This window comes from Centrocercus urophasianus, unplaced genomic scaffold (genome assembly GCF_019232065.1).
Source record: "Centrocercus urophasianus isolate 14NV4802_14NV808 unplaced genomic scaffold, USGS_Curo_1.0 seq_13, whole genome shotgun sequence".
NCBI lineage: Eukaryota > Metazoa > Chordata > Aves > Galliformes > Phasianidae > Centrocercus > Centrocercus urophasianus.
In genome coordinates this window covers 40,087,956-40,109,253 of record NW_024884475.1, presented here as the reverse complement: position 1 = coordinate 40,109,253, position 21,298 = coordinate 40,087,956, and the positions used below count along the sequence as shown (strand labels likewise).

At 43.9% G+C, this 21,298-nt stretch overlaps 1 protein-coding gene across 2 annotated transcripts in view; it reads right to left on the bottom strand.

Annotated features, from left to right (window-relative positions):
• SHROOM3 (shroom family member 3) overlaps positions 1–18,195 on the bottom strand; it is an 82,800-nt gene extending 64,605 nt beyond the window's left edge. The window contains exons 1-2 of one of the 2 annotated variants that reach the window (XM_042811864.1): positions 18,011–18,195; positions 3,295–3,359 (exon numbers count right to left, since the gene is read on the bottom strand). In XM_042811864.1, coding sequence (XP_042667798.1) covers positions 3,295–3,296 — 2 coding nt within the window. In that variant the 5' untranslated portion in view covers positions 3,297–3,359; positions 18,011–18,195. The remainder of the gene's footprint in view (positions 1–3,294; positions 3,360–18,010) is intronic. The other variant, XM_042811865.1, reaches the window with a different exon arrangement.
• Positions 18,196–21,298: the final 3,103 nt, after the last annotated feature.

Sequence of the window (21,298 nt, the reverse complement as noted above, 5' to 3'; positions counted from 1 at the left end):
CAGAGCCAGACTGAAGTGTAAACCATGCATCTTCAGCCTATCTTTAACTATGTTGGTACTTATGGGTAGGGAAAACCTCCTAACTTCCAGGCAGGGGGCAGCTCACACTGAACTTAGAGGGAATTCCCATGAAAGGAATATTGCAGGTCTGAGCCCAAGGCGAGTATTAACATCTTCAAGACACTTTAGCTCAGGCTTCAAGGAAAATCTCCCTCTGACTCACCTCAATTACTTTCAGAGCCCAAATGGATTTAAAGACAATGCTGACTAAAAAATCTGCAGGGAGTTAAGAGTCCCTCTCCTGAGCAGTGCAGAATGTGTTTTGGTCTTAGCTCAGGTCCCCTAGCAATTCTAACCAAATTACCTGAGCTGTATTCTGTTCCATTTGCTCTGCCTGTTTCCTGCATCAAGATCACAGGAATATGACTGAGAATAAATCTATCAGCTAGAAAGAAATCTTTTTTTTACATCTCTAATGCAACTTCTGCATAGGATTTAAAGCAAGTCACCCTGTTGTTCCTGTGCCCTCTGGCAATCCCCATTCAATGCAGGGGCAGAGCTTTATAGCATAAAGTAGGTTACCAAATAATTGAGCTGACAAACTGGTTGGAAAGGTTGTGCTTCCAATCCAGTGAATAGGCAAGCTGGTCCCTTAACATTAGGAACAAATCCCGCCCTGATTTCAGGGAATAGACATCATCACCAAATGCTCTGTTCCTATCAGCATGCCAGGTGATAAAGGTGGATGGCCAGTATGTATGGCTTTCAGAGATTAGGCCCTGAGACATCAAGTATCCTGCTTGGCTCAAAACACACGGGCTAGCAGTCAAGCAATTGCTTTTTTCTTTTGAGGCATGGGAGTGAGTTGTAGTGACAATTCCCATGGGTGTTCTTTCCAGCCTCTACCCCATTCCTCTTTATTTCTCCAGAACAAGAGCTAACAAGACACTGGGTATTTGCCCAAAGGAGAAATGGAATCACTAAAGCCTTCACCATGGCCGCACAGCATCACAGTGAAATCTCCCTAAGGTAACCAATGAATGAATTACCCAGAACACTTTTATAAACTTTACTCATTCCTGCTGTACAGAAACAAAATGAGGTAGCATCTCCCTTCACCATGAGTTACCTTTGCTTTCTTCAGCCAGCAAGCAGTCACAATAGCTACTACATTGCACTCTTCATTTCCCTAGAGGAAGGCTGAAATGGCGGCGTGCTGAAAAACAAAGATCTTCTCATTGAGCAGTTTTCTTTTCTTGGTGAATCAATCTTTGAATACCAGCCGCTGAGAGTAAATGTGTGTAAAGAACCTGAAATGTGACAGCAGGAACTCAGGGCTAGCAGAAGGCTTACAGTGGAGTCGCTTTCATTAAAGAGATAAGATTCTTCAGAATTCTTAGGCAGCTTATGTTAACGACCAACCCATAATTCATTCTTAAAAAAAGCAGTTTGTTAGAAAATCTCATAAGCAGACACACAGAAGGGCAAATCAGATGAAAGATGTCTGCCTGTTAAGTTCTGTGACAGGAGATATTTTAATGACCCTGAAATTGAAGTGAGATCCTCTTACATACACTTTTAATGATGAAAACTAATGCTTAGCTCTTGTACTGATCTTTTCTTTAGGAAAAAGCAAAGCACACATCCAGTGCCATGCAGGAAGTGTATGGCAGAGCTGGGAATAGAATGGGGTCTCACATGCCTGAATCTAAGGAAATGTGTGTAACCACAGCACAGCAGAGGAAAGCAGCAAAGATCATTTGTAGCACTGCAGCTACTGATGTTTGTCACCAAACAACACGTATCACAAAATTTCAAGTTGCAGAAGTGTTCTCAGTAATAACTAGAATTTTTTCATGTCCTGATGCTGGGAACAGTTTCTCTCTGAAGAAACTACTTTTTTCTCAAAGGCAAATACCTTTTCCATAACACCAACCTGCTGATGCAGATGAGATTAAGAGAAAACACAGCTCAGTGCATGAATGCACAAGAAAGCACATGACTTTCTGCTATTGAGTGTTACTTTGAGAACTACCCTCACATACCTAATAGGCACAAGTGCATCACCTTCAAAAGGAGCTGCATTCCTACTTAATGAGACTGTTACAATGGCATGTTTATTTATTTGTGAATTACTTCTGTGGAAATGACACAGAAAGTGTGATGGGCATAAAAACATTTGAACATAACATCTGTGTCTTGCTACAAAAGAGAAATAGGAAGAATCTTACAGAGGACGGGAATCACTCAGCAGAGCCTTCAATTTCAGAAGACAAATCTCTTGAGCTGTTCACAACTGCAGTGACTTCTTTCAAAGCAGCTCTCCGCTCACCAAAGCTGCTATGCAACACAGTGCTTCTCAAATTCCAAACACAAATACTTCACACCAAATGTCACTGACAAAATGAATGCAATTGGGCCAAGTAACTGCACCCTGGAATTTCACAGGCAATACGCTTCTAGCACAAATAAACACGACCTGCTCAATCCACCCCAAAGGCTGCAGGGCTGCAATGATGACCACAATGCCCTTCGGGCTGATGAGGACTGCCTGATACCATAGGGCATACCTGGAGACTTTTGCAGCCCCAGGGGGCCCAGCTCTGCCTTCTGCTCTGCTTTTACGGCAGCAAGAACTGTTGGTTCCTAACTCATGAGCAGGGCTCACTGCAGAGACAAAAATGCAGATAACAACAATAATTACAAGCCAGTGTCCTGATTCCAAGCCCAGTGCTGTATCTAGCATACTTTACTGCCTCCAGGTCACATGGAGAGGTTTGTTAGGTTATTAAAAAAAAAAAGTGTTGTCTTAGTTCCTTCATTTCAGCTACCTGTTTTCAACAAAGCGTTGCAGGACTAGATCTGAGCAAGCATCCACTGGACAGGAATTGGATTGTGAAGCCGCTGAGAGCTGCAAAGGAGCCATCCCATCCTACTGTCTACTAAAATAGAAAATGATGATGACAATTAAAACCAAATAAAGCTGACACTGCTAGACCTTTCTCCATTATTTGGACAGCATGTCATCTCCTCAGACTGTCCATTCTTCAGAGGCTCAGACAAAACTGGGACAGGGAACAAAGCACCTTTCACCCCAGAATACGTTGCAGGTCAGAAGGTCAGAAGACAGCTCAAATTAACCTCGTGACTGCTGCTAAAAAGCTCAAGGCCCTGGAAAATATTCCTTTGCCCATATCCCAGGCTGGGAGATGGGGAGATGGCTTTCACAAGGCTGGAAGAACAAATGTGAGTATGAATGTCTCTGAGCAGTTCAGGCCTGCAAGTTTTACTCACATGAGTAATCCTTACTGTGTGATTAGTCCCACTGCAGTCATGAGGGGAGGGAGAGCCCGTTTAACCTGCAGAAGGAGGAGAAGAGGCCTTAGGAATGGAAACTGTGCTGAGATATACGTGGCAGTAGTTTCGCAGCCCCTTCTTTCATTGTGCCTATTCCACTTTTCCCAGTCTATCCCTTTGTTTGTCCTCTTTTCCTTTAACATTTCTCCCTGCAGCAAGGCAAAATCCATTGGAAAAAACTGCTGGCAGTCTACTGGGGGCCCACACACACTTCAGGCTGGACGTCCTGCCTGGCAATGTCACCATGTGGCACAGTGTCAGTAAGTGCATGGAAGATACATAAGGAGATAGAGACATCCTTAGGAGATGCTGGGAGAAACGTATCACAGGAAAACCTATCTCCATGAGATGCTCCAGCTGGGTATTCCAGACCCATCAACCACTCAGGCTACTCAGTCCTCTTCAGTCTGTACAGTGTTCTGAGGGTCAGTTCAGCAGTTACTGCTGCCTCCTTAAACAGCATGTGTAGTAGAAGAGGCTCTGGCTTCCCTACTTCCATCAACCTTTATCTGCAATCTGCTTTAAGTGACCAGCTGCTCTTTCGCATGTAAAGCATGTAACATACAAAAGCATTCAGCAAAGGTAAGAGATATTTGGACACTGTTGCAGAGCAAAAGCAAACTATCTGTTCCTTGTGTTTCTTACCCAGCAGTCTTCTTAAACAAGTGCACAAAATAAACAAGGCTGTCTTTTGGTTTACTCTGAAGCAGTGCATGCATGCACACCCACACACACCCATTTTCATACCACAAGCTGTAAAATGACTTCCAGCCCCATGGCTTATGATTTATCTCCAACTTCAAACAAGAAGAGACACGCATATAAAAGATGGCACAAAGTTGTGTTTCCCTAAGATCTCCTCTATTGCAGAACTGTCACAGCCACATGTACCACAGCCACGTGTACCACAGTCCAGATGTAACTGCATACAGGGAACAAGGGAGCCTTCAGAGGTTTTGTGGCTTTCTTTGAGCTACATCGGGTTTGGGAGAAATCTTGCCTTCTCTTTCAAGACAGAAAGGAGAACAAAGCTCTCCCTTTCTCACACACCATCTGATGAACTCCCTTATACCTGGCTATCTCCTGCTCTTGGACACATGGGACTGAATTGACCTGGGGCTCCTACAGACTTAGTGAGAGGCAGAAGGATGGAGCATCTGTCGCTGGTTTTAGCCTCAAAAGACTCATTCCTGGTCACCGAGTCTGAGGAAGACAGTGTGTTGTTTTTGCCAAGAAGCAGTTCTTCTCACCACCTACTTAATAGGAAAATCTTCTGGGCTGTGGTTACAACCAGGTCAAAGTACAAAGACATTCCTCTGAAAATTAGAGAGAAAGACTATTTTTTCCCCCCTCTTAATTATTATTTCGTACCTTCTGCAGCACAGTGTATTTTGCAAAGTGCTCTGCACATGGTAATTAAGCTTCATAACATCCCTCACCTGTAGGTAGGACAGTCACACACTACAGAGCTGGAGAAATGCAAGCCCACAGACGTAAACATCCTGCCTCTCATCTCAGTGGCTGTGGCACAGCCAGAAGTGAAACCCAGGCATCATGACCCCCAACACTTTAACACATCTACCCCCAGCACCTTCGAAAAAAGGAGACAACCCTTTTTTGCTCAGCAGTCACAATGTGATTCCTATCCTACTGCTGCTGACTGTGAGCAATGGGAACTTTTACAGATCTCCCTGAGGAGCAGCTCAGTGGCATAGCTTTGCATTGCTAAGCTGGATTGTCTCTTTGCTTCTAGCCAATGTGTACACAAAACAAAACACCAAGTTGCATAAAATTGCTCATAGAGGAAAGTTACCTATCATTACAGCAATCCTACAAGAGTCTGAAACGGTACACCCAATAATCAGACTTTATCTAATGTAACTACAGGCTTTTATTTTAATATTTTATATTGGGAAAGAGGCATGCTGCTGACTTTTTAAAAGTAGATGTTGGCTAATTATTCTTTCCTTAAGCTTCCAAGGAGATTAGATCTGTGTAAACAGCAAGGAATAACACTAGCTGTCTTACTTTCAAACTGAAATAATGTTAAGTGATGACGGTTCTTATTTTCCTTCTCCCCTACACATTCACGCAGTGTCCCTTTGTAAAGCACCAAATGCAACATGGAGAGAGTAAACATTTCCTGACATCCTCATACGTGCCCTGCTAGTAATACAGGAAGTAAAACAGGACAAAGTCCCAGTCCCCACATCTCTCCACGTCTGCTAACTCAGAAGCAGCAGCACCCAGAGATCTAAGAGACCACATCCTACCCCACAACTAAAGCTATGCTCCTGGAAGGCTGAGCAGACTGGCAGAGAGCCTCACTCACGCACACATCTAGGTACTCTCAATGCACACTGCTAACTCCCTTCTCGTTCCTGGTGAAGTGCTAGTCTGAAAAAGGTGAGATCAGACACCAGTCAAGATCTCTTAAAAGAGATAATTTTATGGAATATCAACATCTGCTTTCATTTTCTCAAACTGAGGGAGGAAAGGTGGCATTCACTGAATACATTTGTTTATTCACTTAATCAACTCTATGAGGTTTGATTCCTACAATATGATCTTCTTAAATCAATTCAGAAAATTCCACCTCTTCTACACAGCCATGTCTGTCCTTCCTTCCTGATAAACTGGTACCTCACTTCAGTTTGTGTTCATGAAAAATAAATATCTAGAGCTGAAGTTGCTGGTATTTGTTCTTAAAGTGGGAAGGTTACTCACTGCCTCAGCTCCAGGCCTGGAGCAATATTACTTGCTCTTGTATTTAATGATAGCAAGAAGCTTGCGCCCTTAAAACGTCTCTTAGCAGCAGCAGAAAAGAAGAAATGCCTAAGAGGTTCCAAAAAAAGTGTGTTGAAGGCTTAATGGGTTGATTTACGACTCTGGGTCTCTCCCACTGAAGCTCAAAGTAAATGTTCATTTATGAATTTGTCAAAGGCTAGCTGATCATTCCCTGCTTCGTCAGCTTTGCAAAAAGGAGCAGCCTCTGTTCCTCTTCCAGAAGCACAACCTCTCTGATAAGAATAAATGAAGAAACAGGAAGAGTTCAAACTCCACTAGCACTAATTCATCATTAAACCCAAACTCCTTTTTGTTAGATCATGGAAAAAGGCCCATGCCAGGCAAGGGCAATAAAGTGAAACAGCACAGAGCAAAAATATTTGGATCTTGAATTAAATATGAAAAGTGCCGTGCATGTGTTCAGTCAGGTAAAAAGTCAGTTCTTACCTGACACCAGCAGCCTATCTGGCAGCCTCTGGTAAGGACATTGGCAGGAGAACTTCCCAGGTACATTAGCAGCTGAGGACAAACCTCAGAGCTTGCGACCAAAGAATGCCTTTGTTCTCTCTATAATTTTCTCAGTGATGTTAACTGCTCTATTTCCAGAGTGTGGGCAAGCATGACCATGAATAAAATCTTTCCTGCTCTCAGATCACTGTTGGACACAGTACATGGGAGGCATATCCTGGGATGAGACATTCATAAAAAGCCAAATGACAAGTGGGCCACAAGTTGTAAATGGTTCGAGAAAGGTGTGGGAAATATCATAAGGACTGATGCATCTGGTGCAAGATTTTCTACCACGAATGCTGTTTTTAGATGTCCCTGAGGACATCAATTATCCACCAATTCACTGATATCATCCAAGAGGCACTCAGACTGCACACTTAAACCTGGTTCCCAGCAAGTAACTCCTGAGCAGGAACTGACTTTGTCAGCTCTGATAAGAAGACACCGGTTACACGTAGGTGTTCTGTGGTCCCTCAGATGGCATGTAATGAACAACAACAACAAAAAGCTTTAAATGGTTTAAGGACCTTCTGCACTAGACAGCAGAACTGAGGTGGATAATCTGACCTAAAGAAATCCTAACCTACCATAATCCAAGGAGTTTTGGCTTGGATACACTAGATGGACATACAGGTGTGTGGGGGAGACGTCCTGACAGCATTTAAGAATTCTTGCTAGTCAGTACAGATACACTGTTGGAGATGGGTCATGTGTAGTACTCCTCAAACAGAAATGACCAAATCAATATGTAGCCTCTAAAAACAGGAGAGAAATTAACCAAGTACTCTTTTATGAGTCAGAGACAAAAACATATGCCAACCAAATCAAGAATAAAAATCACAGCTGAAGCGGCACTGATGGAGTATTTTTATTTTTTGTACAATAAGAATAAGAAAGGAGAAATGAGTGGGGAAAAAAGAAATGTGACAAAGGTATATGAGAAGGCACAGAGCAGGCTGGTATAGTTACTGTTAAAACTTTCAAAGACGATCACTGTAAGTAAAAATAAATAAATAAGTTAAAAAGCTCTCTTTCCTTTGATTTCAAAGTACACAAAAGACAGAACTTGCTGCTGCAGGATAATATTGAGAAAAATAAAATTAAAAATGTAAGACTGAAGTAAGACTCAACAAACCATTCTACAGGGTGCACTGTTTGCTAGGTACGTTATCAAAATGAGCCAGTGCTTCCTGCTCTGAAGCTCTTTTTGTTATAAGTGACATCAGACACAAAATACTAGATGAAAAGGAACACTGATTTTTTCAGGAAGAGTCACTCATTCATATGTTGCTAAAAATACTACCAGCGTTCAAAATGGTTTGCATTTTAGATGGTCTCTGTTATGCAAATCCAGTGAAGGGGTTTTTCAGAAGCCAAGTCCAGCCCTAGGTTGTTTAAGATTAACCAGCTGCTATGTCAGGAAGAAACAAAGGCTGTAAGGAAATCGAGAAAGCAGGTACTAAGTGTTATCTGACAGTGTCACATAATAACATCCAAAGTATCACAAAACATGTTATTCATCTTCTGGCTTGGTGTGATGGTGTAAACTGAATCCCTGGGTTGTCCTATAGCGACAGAAGCTCGCTGCAAATGGAGAGCACGATGCCACTGCCTGCAGCGACCACACCGAGGGGACACCTGTCACAAGCTGAGTGTGGTCCTGGAGAGCTGGAGTCACATACTGCATGGTTTCAGTGGCAAAGCTTGTATTGTTCCAGGTGGTCGAAGTTATTAAAGTAAAAAACATCACTAATGAATGTCACTGTGTTCCCACCTACAGCTGCTGCAGTTCTCCAGTTCCCTCCCAGACAAAGAAGAGAAGGCACATAGGATTGCAATTTTTTTTGCTAAATAACATGCCACAGATCATGTAATTTTCCAAAGCTAGGCTCAACATGATAATGAAATAACTCCACAAACTTGTCCCCAGGTAAGAAATGGGACCATTTACTTCCAGCCTACACCATGATTCCTTGGAGTCATGACAGTATCGTCCTCTGCTAATATCTTCCTCAGAGCATTGGAAAGATAAGGTGTCCAGAGCATCGCTGAGAACAATCTTAAGGCTCGTGCTCTCCTCCAGCCTTGCTCTTGCTTGTATGTTGGCACATACGCACCATATTATTTTTTTTTCTCTCTGACCCTAATACACAACCTCTGCAGGAGACACACTGCTGGGATCTTACTTTTTTTACCCTCATATTCCTACTGACTCTTATGGAAAAAAACCACACGGAGTGCAACAACACTACAAAGGATGTTTATAAGATGCTATTGCGGAAACCACATGGCTATGAGATTTGAATGGATATTTCTGCAAGCAAGTTTTGTCCGCCAAAACTGCTCATTCAGTCTACAGAAATATATACAGTAATATGATCAAAATGTCTTTGCCCCATAGAAGAATCTGGACTGCCAGAACTACCCTATTAAGGAAATACCATTAAAAGAGAAGGTGAATATGCCCGGGCAGCCTCTTTTCATGACATCATGCCCGCATTTAAGTGAGAGACAAAGGGGCAATCTGCAAGCCCACAATACAAGGATTAGACCCTTTCTTTGTGATCTTCAGGGATCTTCAGGGATGGTTTTCAGGATGGAAGCAGAAAAAACAGGTGGGGAGATGCACTGAGTGCTCAGAGCTGTACCCCAGCCATGTGCTGTGAAGGGAGACTGCAGCACTGAACAGAAAGGGCAGGTGGAGAGGGGAGGAAAACCTACCACTTACTGCCTACAAGCTGGCCTGCTTCCTAATGATAACTATAAACAAAATACATCCCTCTGCAAAACAGCTTAAAAAATGAGATTTCTGCTGAAACACATGTATTTTTTCACAAGGACCACAGCTACTTCTATGGCACATTTTCTCTGAACGTTTTCTGCTCCCATGGCATGTGGGTGACCAAAAGTATAACACCGTGCTGCTAACATGCCTTTGGACAACGGCACTTACCAACACGCTGCCTGGTTCTGCCCAGTGGATGCCCTTGCAGGTGGATAAAAACTCAGGAGATTGCTAAACACCATGGAGCCTCTGGCACGTGTGGAGAGGGACAGCTGTGCTTTTTCAGAAAGGTGCAAGATGAGTCCAGGCTAACATATGTCACAGTGATGGCTGAAAGCCCGCAGCAACTCACCGTGCTGTTTCTTATGCTCTCCAAGGACAGCCGAGCCAAAACACCAAAGGGAAGTGAGACAGAGTGAGCTAATAGGTTTGGAGACTACAGTTCACTTGGAGCTCACAGCAGTTCTCTAATATTTTTAGCATCCCTGCCACCCCCCTGAATCTCAGAACATCCATCACTCTTTGAAAAAGCCAAGTTCTCACTTGGGCTCCACTGGCTGCAACTCAAAGGGCCGTGTCACACCGCTCTGCTCAAGGTGCTCCAGGGGAACTGGAAAAGCAGCAAAGAAACGGCAACATGAAATCAAAAGATGAGAATTATTCACACTACATCATCTCCCTTCAGTTGTCACCCCCAACCTCCTGCTCCAGCAAAGCAGAGTCAAATACTGCACTGGAAAGAAAGCCTTCCTTTTGTTCCCTATAGACTAGAAGTCTTTTTATATTTAAATGAAAATCTGTCAAACTAATTAAGTGAAGATGTAACGGTCTCATTTTGTACTCATTAGAGAACATGGTAATGGCCATAAATTCCTCTGACGGAGTGTGTATGTGTGAACATGAATGTCTGGAAACGTCTCATAAACTTCAGGCTGGGCTACGGCCTTTTGTATTTATGTTAGACCTTGTAAGACAAACAAAAGCCCCAGTATTGCTTAAATTAGATGCAAAGTGCTATGTTACAGCAATATTATAAGCATGATTTTTGTGCACACAAACAAACCAGGGGACTCGAGTAATGGTTCCCACCGTGACTGCAATGTGGCCCTTGTGTAGGCCTGTAATGTGATGCATTGTTCAAGACAGTGTACAATTTTCTGCTTGGAGATATATGGGCAATACAGCTGTTGATGTGGTTTTCTCTGAATATACTGCTACTGTATCTTCAATAAGATGAGGCATTCTTGGCATTTTTTTGCTTTTTGATACCCACAAACAAAGGAAAGAAAAAGAAAGGAAGAAATACAGACAACTAGCATGCTGAAATAAATGTGTACATATTTTATCTCATGTGTAACTTGCATTCTTTTCACATTCTTTTTCACTTCTTTGTCTTCAACAAAGGTTTCTTCCTTGTGAACTAAGGATGGGTAACTTTTGAAATAGAACTGGGCTGGAATTAAAACAGATCCCAGCCTGCATCAAACAAACACAGGAAAAAATAGCATTGAAAACCATCTAAAGTTGCATGTTGGGGTTGAGGCAGAAAATACTCAGGAACAGCAAGTATTCTGGAGACCTGCTGAGATGCAGCTAAATTTCATGGAGAGACACAGATCCCAAGATAACATGAGACAGAGGACACGGACTCTATAGGCTCACTGATTGCGTTTAAATACAGATGGGGAGCAAATTCTTGGACAGGACCAGATTGCTAGAGGAAGACTAATGTAGACCTGGTTGTCACTGCCTCCAGCATCCTCAGCTGCATCAGTGAGGAAGGACTCAGAAGTGTGGGCCAGCAGTTCTGCTGCCCTGGATCCAGCCTCCACATGGAGCCATGATGACACTGCCTGTCACAAGTATTCTGTCCAAGCAGATGCTGTAAGAGGCTGTTTGCAGAGCCACCTGTACTGGCCATTGGGAGAACTAACATCTGAAATTGAGTGAATTATTGAGACAGATCAGTCCTCCAAGACACCCTGTGATTTTCCAATCAGGAAACATTTCTGGAGAGGGCAGACACAAGGAAGAGGCAGCTTTTGTATGAGTCTGCTCCCTGAACTATGAAGATGGGAGATTTCAATTTTTCTTATGACAGTCTTTGTGGTCAGCTCCTGAGCACTCGTGGACAGGGAGGGAGAACTCCCCCTTCATTACACAGGTTATTCTTCTGCAGCCATTTCTCCCCTCCTCTCCTGAAACTTTGATGCTTTTCAGGGATGGAAGAATGTAATGAAATGATGCCAAAGGAAATGATTCCTTTTTTATCTCCCCTCATCACCAGAGAAGTTATTACAGTGAATGATAAATGATGCAGTTCTATTGCAAAAAGACAGATTTCTGCTGGAGCAATCACTGTGAGATGAATAGATGTTCTCTTTACGCCACCAGATGGAAAAGCGATGGGAGCAAATGATCTTTACAAAGAGGAGAATCCTGAGTATCACAAAAAGTCTCTGTCCCTTGCATTACACTGAGGTATTACGCTCTGTATAAAAGCTTGAACAAGACTCTAAAACCACAAGCAGAATGAAAGTCATTACTTCTCACAATTGGTATCTGCAGAATTCTGATTTGTCTTCTAGGCTGTGAATTATGATAGGAAGAAAACCTAAAAAGCAAAGAATTTCAAGAGCAGGGTCTTTAAAGAAAGTACCGAACGCCACATAAAGTGGCAATAGCACTCTCGGTAAAGCACATTCAGTGAAGATGAAAGAAATAGCAGAACCTAAAAAATATCTGCTGGCTCGCTGAAGAAATAGGTATGGCTAAAACACCAGGAGGAGCTTGATGTTAAGCGCTGCTTCTTTCTGTGCCTTACTCCTCTAGATCTTCTGGCGGTCGCTTACTGGAAAGGCTGCAAGAGCACGGTTATGACTGAGTAAGCTCCTGATTAAAGCTAAAGCTTAAATCTCTCGTTGCAGACACACTGCCGTTTCCACTGAATAAGATCAAAAAGTGAAAGAAAAAACATATGAGGAGGTGAAAGGCTAATGGCTCCTGAAGATAGCTCTGTGGTGATAGGGCTGGGATTGTTTCTTCAAACAAGGTTTCTCTCATTAAATGCAGGTAGGTATCAGATTTTAATGACTTGTTTTTTCCCATCGCAGTAGGTTCAGAAAGACTTTACTTTCCTGTTCCCCATAGCCATATTGCAGAAGAAATGCTTTACCTGCCTTCTTATCACAGTTAAATGATACTGCACTTGAAAGCAGGATTTCTACCCTTCTCTATAAGCTCAGGCAAATCCGCCCAGTTCTCAGTGAGCAGACAGGAAGGCCAATCGCCTACTGCAAACTGACAGCTGTCAAGTGATAACAAATACCTGTAATAGGGAGTATTTCATCCCCCTCCATGCACCTATCAGTTTTCACTGAAATTATATTCTCTGTGATCAAACCACTATAGCTGTGTGACGGGCATCAAACACAGCCTTCAACACTGAGAACAGGGGAGTCTACTATTTTTCATTCCCTCATCTCAGATCTTCCCAAATGGCATGAAATGTCTGAGAGATTTCTTTCAGTCTACCAGCTCCCTGATTTAGCCCCATCTTGTCTATGGGGATTTCTCTGCAAGTTTCTTTATTTGTAGGCAGATAAGCACAGAATATGACTAGGAAACACTAAAGAAAACAATGTGCTGCTTGGAAAAGTTAACTTAGCCCTTATTTCTTTATGTCTCACCTCAAACCTTCTGAAAACCTCATGTAAAATTACACCATAGAATTCCTTGTCTTAAAGGAATTACAACACTTAGATAAAAACAACTAATTTTGCTGAGTCACGACAAGAGGTTGAGCAATTGGCAGGAATGAGGCCACAGTTACCTGTAGGTAGAAGAAAAGTTAAGGTGTGGGAAGAAAACAAGTCTGTGTTTCAGAAGAGAATTTTCTGGGATACGGAAGTTGTAAAACTGCTCTTTGGAGAAAGGCACCCAATTCCTACCCCTGCTGCTTGAATTAAGGCTGTTTCAGCATTAACCCTTCTTGGCAGCTTCAGAAAGCTGCTGCTCTTAGGAGACGGAGTTCTTCCACAGCAAAACCTTTCCTGGTGTAAAAATCTACCACTCTCAGAAAGAGCAAAGATGCTGAGCTGTCCACAACTTCCAAGATTCTGACCTCATCACCTGACTTTGCAGCAAAGCCCTTTAGGTAGAATACAGCCACTGTCAGGTCTCAGGAAAATGATGAGGACAGCAAGTCAGTGAGCTGGGTTTATTTACGCCAGTTGTAGCCTTGGCATTTAATAATAATACAGAAGAGATCTCTGTTTTACCAAGAAGGACAAATGGATGGCTATAAATCCAGAGACTTTACCAAGAAAACTTCTCAGCATATACAGACCTGCTATTGATTTGAACAAAGTGAGATCTGGCAATTAACAATAAATTACAGACATTGGCTCACGCTCATGGAACATCACAGCTCCAAGAAGAACACCTCCCCAGCCTGAATACAAGCAGAGCTCTGTAAGCCCCTTTTCTCCTTTAACACGCATCACTCTGTAGCAGGAATCCCAACCCCGTTCCCGCTTATTCATGCGTCTGCGTATGCAGGAGTAAGGAAGAGGGCAAGGAAGAATTTCTTTATGGTATAAAAAAAAAAAAAAAACCCAGCCCATTCCTGAGACGCCGTTGCCAAGGGCCTGCGGGGCTCACAACAGATGGCAGTGAGAGCCATCCCTGCGCCTCGCTCTGAAGCTGTCCACTCAAGCATGCCATTCGCATTCCCCACATTCCTCCGGGCCCCACAGCCTGGCTCAGGGCAGCCCCCTCGACACCCTGCCAGACTCTCCTCGGGGTACCGTGGGGCCAGGATGTGAGCAGAGGGCCTACATCCAGTCCTTCCATCTCCTCTGCCTTTCACTGTCTCTGTCCTGATTTCAACAGTTATCATTTAAAGGTTTGAAGCACTGGGAGAAAGCGATTTGTTAACTGGAGGTTCAGTCCTGGAGGCTGCTGATGCTTGTCTCTTTACACCAGTCTGGATCAGGGCAAGGAAGAGATGAGCCCCTCAGGGCCTGATCCCAAGTAGGTCTACTGCTCCTTCCCGCATCCCTGGACAGGGCAGCAGCCTTTAGGATATATGCTCAAGGTGGGGAGGCTACAGCCAGGCACAGAGATCAGATGTCCTTTGCTATGGAGGACATGATCACAGCCAAATCGCTTTAGGGGAGAGCAGTTCAGAGCCAAGGTCACTGCCAGAAGTCCCACTGCTTAATAGATGTCAGTAACTAAAATATGTGATCAAGAGAGTGCAAATAATCTAGAGATGAAGCAAAAGAAGTACCAGGTGAGGAAAAGATGGTTTAAGCAGCACAGACATCCAGGCGTACAGAACAGAGACACGAGAAGCAGCAGCAATGAACTCCAGAATCCATCCCTGCTGCTTCATCTACACTCACACAGGGCAACATTATCAGCAGGAGCACTCAAACACACAAGGAGCAGTCGAGGAATTCACTGCCAACCCTGCTGCTGGGGGGAAAGCTCGTGGTCTCAGCCTAAATCTCCGCATCCTGCAAAGCCTGAGAGCGAAAACATGCCTCCAGCCACAGAGCAAAGCTGCAGCCAGGCCAACAGGCAGCTGACCCGCCATCATTTCCCACACATTCAACACTTCATCCTACCGTTCTGGTCTCCTAAACCTAAACAACAGATGTGTTGGCTCTACAGTAAGGAATTTGAATGTGATTTTCCTGCCATTTGCTGATCACACATAAGAAGGCACTTCTGGGGCTATTTGCATTTGGCTGCTGGAGTCACTTGTTTCCTTCTTCTTTTTGTTTTTTTCTGGAGTTTCCACGAGGAGAGAGACAAAGCGGCAGATGCTGCAGACTAAGGATGAAGCGCGGCGCTGGCCATGTGCAGCTGGCCACGGCTTTGTGCTGAGCGGCAGGGCTGCTCCAGGCAGCCTGGGAAATGTGCTCTCCGCTCGGCGGCAGATTCAGCCAAAATCCTTCTCCGCTCTCCTTTATGGCTGGGACTCACCCGACCCTCCTCACTGTTGCCATTCCAAAGCACTGCAGGATGAAGTTATTTTCTGGTTCAGACTTTTTTTTTTTCTGATGCAGACAAGGAGCAAGTGTTAAGTTTGAGAATAGAGCCTGACTTTTGCTAAAAGTCAGTCTGTGAGGCTGCATGTGCAGTCTTTTCTGTGCAGGCATGCAGGAAATATTCCCTCCCTCTCGCACACACAATGGTTTAGATTTGGTAGTTATGAGCTTAAGTTAGAAATAAAGAGGGAATGAAGTTTCCAGGTGGCTCTTTCTTTCTTTAATCTTTCCTACATTTCTCGCCCTCTTTTCTATCAGTCTTTAATCAAATTCCTGCTGTTACTTTCATTGAACAAAGGAGATGCTGGCACAGCCCTTAAGTGCCTATGCACATGGGTTGCCCTATAACAACCAAGTTGCTACCATTTATTGTTAAATGGTCCCCGCAGGCCCTAGTATCTAAAAAGTAGAAAGAAATATCCAGGCTTTGGCAACTGAAGTAAATGTTAATATCTGGTGTTTCCTCAGCCACTTGGGTTTCTAGGAGGTATTGCTTTAACCCTTTGAAGGCTTCAAAAAGGCTTCTATGTAAGACTACGTAACACACCAGATAAAACAGACTGTTTTTTTCCAATTTGTTGGAAGGAAGTGTCCACCAAATCTCTGCAAAGAAGGCAACTCGGGCATCTCTTCACATCTCAGAAGCAACACACCCCACCCTTCTTCACTTTACAGCGTATGCAGCATTGAACCACTCTGCTTACAGAACTCCCAGAGAAGAAATACATGCCTGGCTCACCTACAACCTGGTATGAAGACCATGGGAGATGTCAAATCACTCAAGCGGGCAATGGATTAAGACCCAAACTAATCCCGTACTCACACAAGACTGTCCACACTAATTTAGAGCTAAACATTTGGCTGGCAGTGCTGCCTGGCGCTCCCCTTCGGAGAGAGTCACAACACGTGGGAAATGCAAGTGTCAACCTTCCTTGCAGAATTCCCCACAGCCTTGTGGTGCACGGGTCCCCCAGTGAGGGACAAGAGATTCCCCATCTCACTGCACCTTGGGAAACATGCACATCTGTATAGGCATCATCAAGATGAGCACCTCAAAGTCAGCGCATTCGCTGCTCACACAACTTCCTCAAGTTGGACAGGCAGCGCGCAAGTGGGCAGTGGGGTCTGAAAACTGACAGCACGTGGTCAGCCTTTCCCCAGCCAGATGTGTACTTGAATTTGCTTTTATTGTGCTGGATCACATGCAAGGCAGAAAGGGAAAACTGGGGGCAATCTGGAGTGATTGGGAATTTGCTGTGGTCACCAGTTCTAGATTTAATGACAAAATTTCCACTCTTTAAATACTGATGTAATGAGTGCATATGAGGTAAGACAGCATGCTGTACTCAAAAGTCACTGCTGCTTCTGTGGCTTCAGAACAGACTGTTTCAAGTCATTTTTCTTAGGCAGATAAACTACAGCAAAAAAATAAACACCTCCTGTTATAAAAAGCAGGACACAGACTCTAACGCTCCACCAGAATCACTCCAACTTGCTTTCACCTGCACTGCCAGCCGTCACTGGATGGGCTGGATCATTGCATTGCAGATAAACAACAGTTACCACAAGTTTCAGCAGAAGTTCGCAGCTAAATGGTTGGTTAGGTTTACCAAAAGCAAACAAAACTTTAAAGATATACAAGTAACAATGACACAAGCAATGAGTTTCAAGATTAATGGGTTTACTAGAAGAGCTAATGTATCCAGAAACAATCAGAAACAAAGTTCAATGTACTCAGTTTCATGATTCACAGTCAGCCTAAAAAGAGTGTATAGCTGTGTACAATGCAGTACAGCTCTTCAACCAATGTAAAGTGGTGTAGGCCCAAACAGGAGCTACACTGATTGCCTTTTCTTAACAATCATTCTCTTTCACATTCATTCTGCTATCTGCAATGTTACTGTATGGATCAGACAAGAAGAATGCACCTCAGACTGTATGACTCATCTGCCTATATCAAACACTGTTGGAAATACTGGCTTTTAAACAACTCTACTTCCTGGAGCAGAGTCTTCCAGACTATAAATTGGAAAATACACCCAACACATCAAGGTGATGTGAGTCAGAGCCTCTGCTCTTAAGATTCAGCGTCCTTAGATCTTGTTGTTATTTGTACCCATTGACACCAAGGAGAGGTAATGGCCTTAAACATCCCAAACAACTCAGGAGGCTGACACAAGTTCAGCTCCGCTGCCAACACGTGGCACTCTTTTAGCCTCAAGCCCTACAGATTTGCTTACACCACAGCACACCATAACCGGTGACAGGAGTTAAGCAGTTACTCGGCACTAGCTGCCCATTTGCTGCGAGCTTGCTCGCAACAGCAGCTGAATAATCCCCCGCAGCACTTCTCCGACGCCCACTTGCTCTGAAGGTTATGATGCTGGGTCCAACAGGGCCCTTAAGACTCCCGCCCTCCCCCTCCCATAGCCCCGCCGCGAGCTCCGATCGCCTCCGCAGGGACAAAGCCGAGCCCGGCTTGATTTCCTTTAGCTGTCGAGAGGCTGCTTACCTTGTGAGACATCAGCCCAAGTCTCAGGTATTCCCATCCCTGCTGCAAAGGCAGCCTGCTGCTTGATGAACGCGGTCTTCAGCGGAGGGAACGGCACTGCTGCCTCGAGAAAAGGAGCGACGGAAGCAGAGCGATTAAGATAACGAGTCGCGGATACAGGTGCTGTGCGCAGAGGCACCTCAGCACTAATCCCGCAGTAAAATGCAAGAGGTTTGCTCAGCAGAGGCAGCTCAGATTACTGCCCTCCTACCAAGCAGTCGTCAGCAGTCCTGACAGACAGGAGCAGAGACCGTGAGGAAAGGGAAAATTTGCTGAGTGAAAGTGCCAGGCAGCTCTGTCCTGAATGCCACGTTTTCCTGCTCCAGCAGATCTGGAGCCAGACCTCTCTTGTAGTTCCCATTTAGGGGAGAGAGGAGAAAAGATTAATAAATGTTTTCAGCTACTCAAGAATTATTTACTATTTCTTTTGAAATTCACCACCCAAATTTCGTCTGTAAAAAGTAATTGAATAATTGTGAGTGAGGGCTGAAGATAAAACCCACAGTGGAGGTTATTCATTTGTCCACATGTTAGGACACAGTGCAGCGTGAGCAGAGAAGAGCAACAAATCTGGCAAAGAGACCAGACAGTGAGAGCTATGAGGAGCAGCTGAAAGAATTGGGGCTGTTTAGTCTGCACAAAAGGAGGTTGAGAGAGACCTCTGCTCTCTGCAGATACCTGACAGGAGGTTGTAGCAAGGAGGCGCTGGTCTCTTTTCTCAGGTGGTAAGTGACAGGATGCGAGGAAATGGTCTGAGGTTGCACCAGAGGACATTTACATTGGACTTCGGGAAGAACTTCATGGCGAGGGCGGCCAAGCATTGGAACAGGCTGTCCAGAGAAGTGGTAGAGTTGCCATCTCTGGAGGTATCCAAAAAATGTGTGGGTATGGCACATGGTTAAACAGCAGGACTCAGTAGGTCAGGATGATGGTTGGGCTTGGTGATGTTCAAGGTCTTTTCTAGATGATTCTATAAATTAAATTAACATTCTTTGCCTACAGAGAACAAAATGTTGCATTCCAGGCCAAACAGAACATACTATCTCACTTCCACTTCACTCCAAACATTTCTTTCTCCAGTTCAGCCATCACATGAAAACATACACTATTCACAATCTTGCTCATAATCTTCACCATCCTTTTTCTACTTCAGTGTTCCCTTTTAGCCCTGTATCTTCCTCGTCAGTGCAGTTAAGTACCTGACATCCGGTGCAGAAGAGCTGTATCGCTCCTTATAAAAAAGAGGTGAGTAGGGAATAGTGCCACATAAAATTACCTATCAGCAGGAGGAACTGCACCCAGTTCCCCAGGCCAAACAGCATATTGGCAGTGTTTCCTGTATCCACAACAGAAAGAGGATGGCACTTACTGCCTCCGTTCTCCTCTTGCAATTCCACCTCAGTAATTTTTAAAAGCCTGCTAAGCAGCAGACGAAGAAGTGACACCGAGAAGAGTTAACTAGTCATGGTGTATTTATGCAGCTATGGCCTCCCTGAGACTGCTTTAGATTAGCATTCTGAAGACTGATGCCGTCTCCCCTTTAAGGCCAAAGCCAAAGCAAGCAGAAAGCTAGAAAAAAGGCATTTTGAAAGGAATTGTTCTCAATTTCAGAGCTACTAACGTAGCCAATGTTTTGGCCAGGCGTGTACACGTGACTACTCTTTGTCCAACTGCATTTGTGGAAGTGAGGCTGCCCTTCGCTACAGACAGGAAGAGCTGTGCATATAAAAGACCAATCGATACTGCCTGTGCAGTCTCTGTTCTTTATTATTCCTCTGATTGAGATACTCCATTCATCTGGCCACAGGGGAGAAACAATACCATAGGATTCGGATGACCCATACAAGTCTGTTCATTAAAACACATGAAGTAGTTACAGTGACCACTTCACCCAAAGTCTGTTTTACAGCAGTAAATCCAGGGAAACTCAATTTGTATCAGTAGGATTACGTTGGATTTCATTAACCTTTCCTGACCCCATCTCTCTTCCAAAGAAAACCTTACATCAAGCAGTAAAAGCATGGAAAAGGTATTGAAAATTTTTTTTATAGTCCAGGGTAATTAGTATATCTGAGCAAAGTAAATATTTAACCCAGCTAAGGATATGTATGCATCAGCATATGTCAGTGCCACGCAACTCACAAATCCCTTACAAACCAATCAGATTTGTAGTCAGTTCTTGAAATGAACGCCATGAAACTGGAGCTTGTTACAATAAAGATGATGATGTTTGGTTGCTTTCACAGCTTCTCCTGCAGCTGCGCTGTGAGGCTGTATCCTGCAGTCCTGTGCACCTGGGCAGGTAACCAAAGCCTCATGCAAGTCCAGGTATTTGCCCTACCAACTAAAGGTCAGCCTAGACACAATCCCAGATACAGAAGCAAGGCACAGATCAGTCAGAGAACACATGCTTGCTTGTTTAGATTTTCATACTACCGTGATCTGATCCACCTCCAACTTAATCCACAGGAAATTCCAAAAGGAGGAGATTCACACCCTAAAAAGCACTTTGTCCAGCACTGGCAGAGATTTTCCAGTGTCATTTTCTGACAGATTAAACTGCAGCCTGATTACTGCTTGAAGAAGGCAAACTAATCCAAGTGCACTTGGTGAAAGAAGCAGCTAATGCAGAGTGGCAGTGGCTAGCAATTGTTGTTTCTAATACAGTCTCAGGTGAGGGGTCAGCCTTTAATGTCCTATACAGATTAACACATTATGGTGGCTGGCATCTTGTACTTCAAGGCATTTTTCCACTGTCCCCAACAGTAGCCATAATTCTTTCTTAAAAATCATACTTAGATCCTCTCCATATTCACTATTCATGGTGGGAAGTTTACTAAAAGCCTGGCAGCCATAAGCTGTACCTAATTAAATCCTAGACAGTGAGCCTGCTGCCAGTGATTTCAAAATTACATTCTATTCACCTTTTAGCTGTCTCCTCTGTGCTTCTCATTGACCTTTTCTAATGAGATAGGATCTGCAAATATTTTGATGAATGTGCAGAAAATAATGTTGCTTGAGATAGTTAAAAACTTGGAAATTCCAGCCAAAACACAGATGAATTTTGAAGACTTTATTTACCTGAGAGCCTACTGTACAGACCATAGAAATACTGTACAAATACTGCACAAACAGCAGGTCAGGGCTTGGACAGTTGGCACCTATTTGCATCAGCTGAGGTCCTATCTCACCATGTTAGACTCCAAATGCAAGCTCATTTTTATGCGTGCTTAAGATACCCTTTAACAG